The sequence below is a fragment of the Mustelus asterias genome, unplaced genomic scaffold (genome assembly GCF_964213995.1).
Source record: "Mustelus asterias unplaced genomic scaffold, sMusAst1.hap1.1 HAP1_SCAFFOLD_221, whole genome shotgun sequence".
Taxonomy (NCBI): domain Eukaryota; kingdom Metazoa; phylum Chordata; class Chondrichthyes; order Carcharhiniformes; family Triakidae; genus Mustelus; species Mustelus asterias.
In genome coordinates, this window is record NW_027590205.1 from 736243 (window position 1) to 745906 (window position 9664).

Below are 9664 nucleotides of genomic sequence, written 5' to 3' on the forward strand. Positions count from 1 at the left end.
TAACCCAGAGACCCAGGGCAATGTTCTGACCATGAAACCATTGCTGATTGCTCACTAACATCCTCTGGGGAAGGAAATCTGCAGTCCCTCTCCCCACCCTATACCCGTAATCCCATACATTTAGCATGGCCATTCCACCTCGCCTGCACATCTTTGGAGTGTGGAAGAAACCGGAGCACACGGAGGAAATCCACACAGACACAGAAAGAATGTGCAAACTCCACACAGGTTGAAATTGAACTCAGGTGTCTGGATCTGTGAGGCAGCAGTGCGAACCGCCATGCCACCGTGCTGCCCAAATAGGAGACCAAAAGTCTCCTTGGGAGACACCAAGTTCAAAGACTTTGGAGAGGAAAGGGAGGCTGGAGATGGGGCCATAATTTGCAAGCAAAGTGGGATCAAAGGGTTTTTTTTCAGAAAGGGTGATGTTTGTGTATTTAAAAGTGAGAGGAACAAAACCAGAAGAGAGAGAGAGAATCATTAACAATATCAGCCAATATGGGGAAGTTGGATGGTCGGCAATTTAGTGGAAATAGAGTCAGGGCAAAACAGGAAAGAAACTGTTGAAAGATGTGGGTTCGGGGCTCAGACAGGGAAAGGCTTTAGATATATTAGTTTGGCTCAGTGGGAGGGTGGAAGAGAGGGAAGCAGCAGGGGCAGCTGAATGGGTTGGCTCAATCCGAGTGACAAAGAAGCTCCATGACTTCATCATACTTTTTGTTGGGGGTCAGGATGGAGGAGACAGGGGAGAGGGAGAGCCATTTGAAAGGAATGGACTTGAGTCAGAGATAAAAAAAGTTTCAACAGATTGTTTAACATAAAAGCAGATTGATTTGACTTTCATCCAGGACATTAGTATTTATATGTGGGCTCAAATTTATTTACATCAGAGGCGAATGACCACAATCAACATGTTTGTGATTTGTGATAAACAGCAGAATCAAACTCCAGCAGTCACTTGTCAACTCGCTGATGGCTCAACAGGTTGTATTTCTGAGTGAATCCCTTTCCACATTTGGAGCAGGTGAACGGCCTCTCCCCAGTGTGAATTCGCTGGTGGACAGTGAGTTGGGATGGTCGCCTGAACCCAGTCCCGCAGTGAGTGCACTTGAACGGTCTCTCATCAGTGTGACCACGTTGATGAGACATCAGATCGCTGCAGCTTTTATAGCATTTCCCGCAGTCTGGACATTTAAAAGGTCTCTCCTCACTGTGAACACGTTGATGGGACACTAGATTGCTGGAACTTTTACAGCACTTCCCGCAATCTGGACATTTAAACGGTCTCTCATCGGTGTGAACTTGCTGATGTGCCATGAGGTGTGATGTCCGAGTGAATCCCTTCCCACAGTCGGTGCAGGTGAACGGCCGCTCCCCAGTGTGAATTCGCTGGTGTTCAGTGAGTTGAGATGACCACCTGAACCCAGTCCCGCAGTGAGAGCACCTGAACGGTCTCTCATCAGTGTGAACACGTTGATGGAACATTAGTTCTCTGGAACCTCTATAACACTTCTCGCAGTCTGGGCATTTAAATGGTCTCTCCTCAGTGTGAACACGTTGATGGAACATCACTTCCTTTAAACTTTTATAGCACTTGCCACATTCTGGACATTTAAATGGTCTCTCCTCTGTGTGAACTCGCTGGTGTGTCTGCAGTGTAGATGACTGAGTGAATCCCTTCCCACACTCGGAGCAGGTGAATGGTCTCTCTCCCTTGTGAACCCGCTGGTGTCTCAGCAGGTTGAATGACTGCGTGAATCGCATCCCACATTCAGAGCAGGTGAATGGCTTCTCCCCAGTGTGAGTGCGCTGGTGTGTCAGCAGGTTAGATGATTGAGTGAATCCCTTTCCACACTCGGAGCAGATAAATGGCCTCTCTCCAGTGTGAACTCGCTGGTGTGTCAGCAGGGTGGATGACTGAGTGAATCCTCTCCCACACTCAGAGCAGGTGAACAGCCTCTCCCCAGTGTTACTGTATTGGTGAATTTCCAGCTCAGACAGGTCTCTGAATCCTTCCCCACATTTCCACGGTTTCTCCTCAGTGTGACTGCACTTGTGTCTTGACAGGCCAGATGATTGTCTGAATCCTTGTCCACACACAGAACACGTGTACAGTTTTGCCCCATTGTGAATGGTGGTTTTCCCTTCCATGCTCAAGGTTCAGTTATATTCAGGTTACAATAAATTGGGCGACTCAGTCAGATCCTGATGTGATGTTTGGTCTGAGTTTCCTGACGCAAATCCTCCCCTTCTAAAACTCTGTGAAATTGATTTAAAACAGTGAAAAGGGAGTGAGAGAGATCCCACAAAAACACAAAGGCAGGTTGTGAAATTGAGCTGAATGAATCTGGTCATTTGTGGGGCCGGCACTAGAAAAAGTTACCATGGAAACTGCTGGATTGTCATAAAACCTCAACTGGTTCACTAATGCCTTTCAGGGAAGATAATCTGCCATCCAGTCTGGGACTACACAAGGCTCTGGCCTCAATGGATGGAGAGAGAGGTGGGGGCAAAGGAGGGACTTAATGTATCTACAACTCAACCAGTGGTTTGAACCTTAAAACCGTTAACCTGCACACCGAGAAGGATCAGGGTAAGAGGTGTATGTGAACACCATCATCTCCAAATTCCCTCCAACTTTACACACCATCCTCCCTTGTCTGACACCCAGGATTGGATGAGCAGTAATTGCCTTCGTTAAATATTGGAAGATGAAGGCTATCATCTTCAGCCCTGCAACAAATTCCACTTCCGAACCACTGACTCCATCTGTCCCCATTGCGACTGTCTGAGGCTGAACCAGAGTATTCACAGTCTCAGTAACATGTTTCACTTCAAACTGAGCTTCCAAACATATCCTCATAGAATCTACAGCACGGAGACAGGCCCTTCGGCCCAAACTGGTCCATGCCCACCAGAAATGCCCATGTAAGCTAACTCCATTTGGCCCATATCCTTCTAAACCTTTCCTATCCATGTATCTGTCCAAATGCCTTTTAAATGTTGACAATGTCCCTGCCTCAACCACTTCCTCCGGCAGCTCATTCCACATACGTACCACCCTCTGTGTAAAAAAGCTGCTCCTCAGGTTCCCATTAATTCTTTCTCCTCTTAACTTAAACTTATGCCCTCTAATTCTTAATTCCCCAACCCTGGGAAAAAGACTGAGTGCATTCAACCTATCCATGCCTCTCATGATCTTACACACCTCTATAAGATCACCCCTCAGTCTCCTACGCTCCAAAGAAAAAAGTCCTAACTCATCCAATCTCTCCCTATAACTTGAGTCCTGGCAACATCCTTGTAAATCTCTTCTGCACTCTCTCCAGTTTAATAACATCTTTCCAAATCAAGGTGACCAAAACTGAACACAATATTCCAGGTGCAGCCTCACCAAAGTCCTGTACAACTGCAACATAACTTCCCAACTCCTATACTCAATGCCCTGACTGATAAAGGCCAGCATGTCAAAAGCCTTCTTCACTGCCCTATCTATGTGTGACTCCACCTTAAGAGAACCGTGCACCTGGACTCCAAGGTCCCTCTGTTCCACGATACTCCCTGAGGTCCGACCATTCACTGTGAAAGTTCTACCTTGGTTTGACTTTCCATGATGCAACACCTCACACTGATCTGTATTTAACTCTATTTGCCACATCACCACCTACACTACCTATTTCCACCTCAGTGACATCGCCCCACTTTGTCCTGGCCTCAGCTCACCTGCTGCTGAAACCAGGTGGAGGAAGAAATTGCTAAGCAGATTATGGATAGGTGTGGGGGGCACAGGGTAGTTGTCATGGGGGACTTTAACTTTCCAAATATTGATTGGTACCTTTGTAGGTCGAATAGTTCGGATGGGGCAGTTTTTGTGCAGTGTGTGCAGGAGGGTTTCCTGACACAATATGTGGATAGGCCGACAAGAGATGGGGTCACAGTGGATTTGGTACTGGGAAATGAACCGGGCCAAGTGTTAGATTTGGTTGTGGGAGAGCACTTTGGAGATAGTGACCACAATTCGGTGTCTTTTGTTATTGCAATGGAGAAGGATAGGGCCGTACGGCAGGGCAAGGTTTATAATTGGGGGAAGAGGTAATTATGATGCGATTAGGCAAGAATTAGGGGGCATAAGATGGGAACAGAAACTGTCAGGGAAAGGCACTAATGAAAAGTGGAATTTTTTCAAGGAACAAATACTGTGTGTCCTTGATAGGTATGTCCCTGTCAGGCAGGGAGGAAATGGCCGAGTGAGGGAACCATGGTTCACAAAAGAGGTGGGAAGCTTATGAGGAAACAAGGTTCAGATGGCTCGATTGAGGGTTACAAGTTAGCAAGGAATGAGCTGAAAAAGGGGCTTAGGAGAGCTAGGAGGGGACATGAGAAGTCCTTGGCGGGTCGGATCAAGGAAAACCCCAAGGCTTTTTACTCTTATGTGAGGAATAAACGAATGACCAGGGTGAGGTTAGGGCCGGTCAAGGACAGTAGTGGGAACTTGTGTATGGAGTCAGTAGAGATAGGAGAGGTGATGAATGAATACTTTTCTTCAGTGTTCACCAAGGAGAGGGGTCATGTTTTTGAGGAAGAGAAGGCGTTACAGGCTAATAGGCTGGAGGAAGTAGATGTTCGGCGGGAGGATGTACTAGCAGTTTTGAATAAACTGAAGGTCGATAAGTCTCCTGGGCCTGATGAAATATATCCTAGGATTCTTTGGGAGGCAAGGGATGAGATTGCAGAGCCTTTGGCTTTGATCTTTGGGTCCTCACGGTCCACGGGGATGGTGCCAGAGGACTGGAGAGTGGCGAGTGTTGTTCCTCTGTTTAAGAAAGGGAATAGAAATGACCCTGGTAATTATAGGCCGGTTAGTCTTACTTCGGTGGTTGGTAAGTTGATGGAAAAGGTCCTTAGGGATGGGATTTATGACCATTTAGAAAGATGTGGATTAATCAGCGGATAGTCAGCACGGATTCGTGAAGGGCAAGTCGTGCCTCACAAATTTGATAGAATTTTTTGAGGAGGTAACTAAGTGTGTTGATGAAGGTAGGGCAGTTGATGTCATATACATGGATTTTAGTAAGGCGTTTGATAAGGTCCCCCATGGTCAGCTTATGATGAAAGTAAGGAGGTTGGGATAGAGGGAAAGTTGGCCGATTGGATAGGTAACTGGCTATCTGATCGAAGACAGAGGGTGGTGGTGAATGGAAAATTTTAGGACTGGAGGCAGGTTGCTAGCGGAGTGCCACAAGGATCAGTGCTTGGTCCTCTGCTATTTGTGATTTTTATTAATGACCTAGAGGAGGGGGCTGAAGGGTGGATCAGTAAATTTGCTGATGACACCAAGATTGGTGGAGTAGTGGATGAGGTGGAGGGCTGTTGTAGACTGCAAAGAGACATAGATAGGATGCAAAGCTGGGCTGAAAAATGGCAGATGGAGTTTAACCCTGATAAATGTGAGGTGATTCATTTTGGTAGGACAGATTTAAATGTGGATTCCAGGGTCAAAGGTAGGGTTCTGAAGACTGTGGAGGAACAGAGAGATCTTGGGGTCCATATCCACAGATCTCTGAAGGTTGCCACTCAAATGGATAGAGCTGTGAAGAAGGCCTATAGTGTGTTAGCTTTTATTAACAGGGGGTTGGAGTTTAAGAGCCGTGGGGTTATGCTGCAACTGTACAGGACCTTGGTGAGACCACATTTGGAATATTGTGTGCAGTTCTGATCACCTCACTATAAGAAGGATGTGGAAGCGCTGGAAAGAGTGCAGAGGAGATTTACCAGGATGCTGCCTGGTTTGAAGGGTAAGTCTTCTGAGGAAAGGTCGAGGGAGCTTGGGCTGTTCTCTCTGGAGCGGAGGAGGTTGAGAGGAGACTAAATAGAGGTTTATAAAATGATGAAGGGGACAGATAGAGTGAACGTTCAAAGACTATTTCCTCGGGTGGATGGAGGTATGACAAGGGGGCATAATTATAGGGTTCATGGTGGGAGATATAGGAAGGATATCAGAGGTAGGTTCTTTACGCAGAGAGTGGTTGGGGTGTGGAATGGACTGCCTGCAGTGATAGTGGAGTCAGACACTTTAGGAACATTTAAGCGGTTATTGGATAGGCACATGGAGCACACCAGGATGATAGGGAGTGGGATAGCTTGATCTTGGTTTCAGATAAAGCTCGGCACAACATCGTGGGCCGAAGGGCCTGTTCTATTTTCTATGTATGACTTACTCAGTTAATGGTAGGTGTTGGGGAGAGTTATAGCACAAAAAGATCTAAGGGTACATGTTCATAGCTCCTTGAAAGTGGAGTCACAGGTGGACAGAGTGGAGAATAAGGCATTCGGCATGCTTGGTTTCATTGGTCAGAACATTGAATACAGGAGTTCGGACATCTTGTTGAAGTTGCGCAAGACATTGGTAAGGCCACACTTGGAATACTATGTACAGTTCTGGTCACCCTATTATAGAAAGGATATTATGAAACTAGAAAGAGTGCAGTAGAGATTTACTCGGATGCTACCGGACTTGATGGTTTGAGTTATAAGGAGAGGCTGGATAGACTGGGACTTTTTTCTCTTGGTCTGAGGAGGCTGAGGGTGATGTTATGAAGGCCTATAAAATAATGAGGGGCATAGATCAGCTAGATAGTCAATATCTTTTCCCAAAGGTAGGGGAGTCTAAAACTGGAGGGCATAGGTTTAAGGTGAGAGGGGAGAGATAGAAAAATGTCCAAAGGGGCAATTGTTTCGCACAGAGGGTGGTGAGTGTCTGGAACAAGCTGCCAGAGGTCGTAGTAGAGGGGGTACAATTTTGTATTTTAAAAAGCATTTAGACATGGGTACAGAGGAATATGGGCGAAATGCGGACAATTGGGACAAGCTCAGGGGTTTTAAAAAAAGGGTGGCATGGACAAGTTGGGCCGAAGGGTATGTTTCCATGCTGTAAACCTCTATGCCCTGTTTGCCCTGGATCAAACTGACACCCAGGAACTCCCAAATGCTGCAGCTTGAATGTGTACTGATAAACTATTTCTTTTATCCAATGATAATTTATTTTGGTTTTTAAGTATTTTATTAACCTTAACACCTGTTGCTATACTATTTTGATCCTTAGGAACAGAATAAATCTTCGTTACTTAGCAGATACTCACCAAAAATCTGGCTTCTTCTCCTGTCGAAGAGTAAGATCACTTCCCAAAGGCTGAGAAAGTTAGAAAGCAAAAGGGCACCTCTTTCCCTTCCTTCCCTAACTCCCTTAATTACCCAACTCCCAGAATTATATTCTAAGCTGCACTCAAGTGATGCCGGTTCAGAGCTGTTTCTGAGCTGTAGATTCAATACAATACTCACTTGCAGACATGGACATCAAGGCCTGTATGGGTCTCCAGGCCATCATGCACACATCATGATAGGGAGGATGGAGATGGTGTTGCCAGCCATGTACATGATGAACAGATTCATGGGCAGCTGTTTCAATGGGCCCAAGGCGGTGTCCCAGCAGGACTGAAAACAGAAAGTGAGCAGGGTATCAGTAAAGGGGGCCGGTTTGGGGAGGCCATATGCTGATCTTATACCCAGGCCTGGAAGTAAGGATGACGATTAACCCTTTAACACACAGGCTGCTGTGGTTCACCAAGGTACTTCACCACCGTGGACAAACCAGGGGCGTTGTCAGCCACACACTAAAGACACATTCAAATCCAACTTACTTTCTCAACCAGGATCCGGTCTGTTTCTTGGACGCAGATGTCCGGTAGCTGTTTGTCCGAATATACGACTGGGTACATGGAGTCTCTCTGGCCACACTGTTGATCACGGCTCCTATGAGAAACAGAAAACACAAGTGGGTCACCCTTTCAAGACCTTCTTTAAAGAGGGAGTCTCTCTGTTGACGACCCCAACATGGTGGCAATAGTGCCAGCACGAACTAAAGCTTGGGCAAACCTCAGACACACACTGCCGTTGTGTCCACTGAACTGCCACGGGAATGGAGGGCTGCAGAAGTGGATTTAGTGTGAATTGATAATCAGGGTGCCAATCCGCTTGCCCTCCATTTAGGGACAAAGTGACAAATCACCACATGTACCAAATTATCTCGGGGACCTGGGGTGGAGGGTGCTGCACGCAGCAGTGCCGTGCAACCGTAGGTTTTTCCGGTACACGGGCTCCCAAGACTGCCCTTTCTGTGGCCTCGTGGAGTCCGTGGACCATGTCTACGTTCTGTGTTTTAGGCTGCACACCCTTTTTGGTTTCCTCAAACACCTTTTACTGATGTTTTGTTTGCACTTCAGTCCCACGCTCCTGATCTACGGGCACCTGGTGCGGAGAGGGGCGGGTCGGGATGCCGACCTCCTCGTGAACCTGCTCCTGGGCCTGGCGAGACGCGCCATCAATAGGTCCAGGCAGCGGGCGATCAACGGGGCCGTCCATCCCGACTGTCTGCCCCTCTACCGCGGCTACATTCGCGGCCAGGTGTCTCTGGAGAGGGAGCATGTGGTGTCCACGGGCGCGGTTGACGCCTTCCGCGACCGCTGGGCGCCGCAGGGGCTGGGGTGTATTATCGACCCCGATAATCACCTTTTGGTTTGACGTTTTAAGTTTCCTTTCGACTTTGATTTTGGTTCGGGCTGTTCCCCCCTTCCTTTTGGGGAGCCGCCCCTTTTACTTTGTCCCTAAGTTAATTTGAGTTCGTTTACTTGATTGGTGCCGAAAGAGCTACCAAATTGTATCTTGAAAACAAACACTGCGGGACATTGAGAGAGATCCAGTTCAGCACCCGGCCCTGGAAACGAGCAATCGTTCCTCCAACCACCACCGCAGTTGGCACCTGATCAGGTGGAGGGGCTGAAACCAAAAGGGCATCTCAGGGTCATGACCTGGGGAAAAGATGCCAAGTGGGGTCTGAGTGGTTTCTGGGGGATTTGAGGGGCTGCTTTGTGCTGAGGAGCTCGGTGAGGGGTAAAAGAGGCGCGAAAAACCCGGGGTTGGGAAGTTTTGGGTTGGTGCCACGTCCCCGGGTCAGTGTGCGGTGGCGTCCCCTCGGGAGAGGCGGGCTGACCCGGCTTGTCGCTTACTCGAGACCCCGGCTCCCCGCGCGGCCTCCGCACCTGCTGGTGCCGCTCAGGGTCCGCTTGTGCCAGCACGCGCGGTTGTCAAGCCCCGCCCCTGCAGCCATGACAACGCCGCCGACAGTTAATCGTCCCCCCTTTCAAATCTGATTCCGATCAAGAGAAGAAGCCGCGTATTTCCGTCAACAAAACACTCCCGCTCCAATGCGCATGTGCAAGCCCAACCGCCTTAGCGTTCTGCGGGCACCGCCCAAAGCCCCGCCCCCACATCGTCGTCATCTTTTTTAGGGGCGCATCTATTCCGACACTTCACCTTCTGTCCAAATGGAGCACGTTTGCCCCGCACAAAGATGGACATCACTTAATGTCAGAGATATTTGCAATATTGAGTCCAGATGACCCTTTATCAAAGCAAAAAGAAATAGCAAGTGGGAGGTATTTATACTGCAGGGTGAGGGAATGAAAGATGAGCCATAGCCACAGAAACCAGGGGAAAAGACTGCTAATGGCTGTCCACATTCTCTCTGTGGACAACCATTATAGCACCAGGGACTCATGTTCGTTTCTCGGCTTGGGTGACTGTCTGTGCGGAGTCTGCACGTTCTCCA

At 48.1% G+C, this 9664-nt stretch overlaps 1 protein-coding gene across 5 annotated transcripts; it reads right to left on the reverse strand.

Annotated features, from left to right (window-relative positions):
* Positions 1-814: 814 nt before the first annotated feature.
* LOC144485802 (uncharacterized) lies at positions 815-9262 on the reverse strand. Of its 5 annotated transcripts, XM_078203887.1 has the most exons (5): positions 9096-9259; positions 7698-7809; positions 7339-7491; positions 1602-2259; positions 815-1520 (listed from the first exon to the last, which is right to left on the reverse strand). In XM_078203887.1, exons 4-5 carry the CDS (start codon positions 2149-2151, stop codon positions 955-957), a joined length of 1116 nt encoding a protein of 371 aa, XP_078060013.1. In that variant the 5' UTR covers positions 2152-2259; positions 7339-7491; positions 7698-7809; positions 9096-9259; the 3' UTR covers positions 815-954. The 5 variants fall into 5 exon arrangements, with proteins under 5 accessions (XP_078060013.1, XP_078060008.1, XP_078060011.1 ...); XM_078203882.1 differs by having other exon boundaries at positions 838-2259; positions 9096-9262; XM_078203885.1 differs by having other exon boundaries at positions 838-2259; positions 8566-9262.
* Positions 9263-9664: the final 402 nt, after the last annotated feature.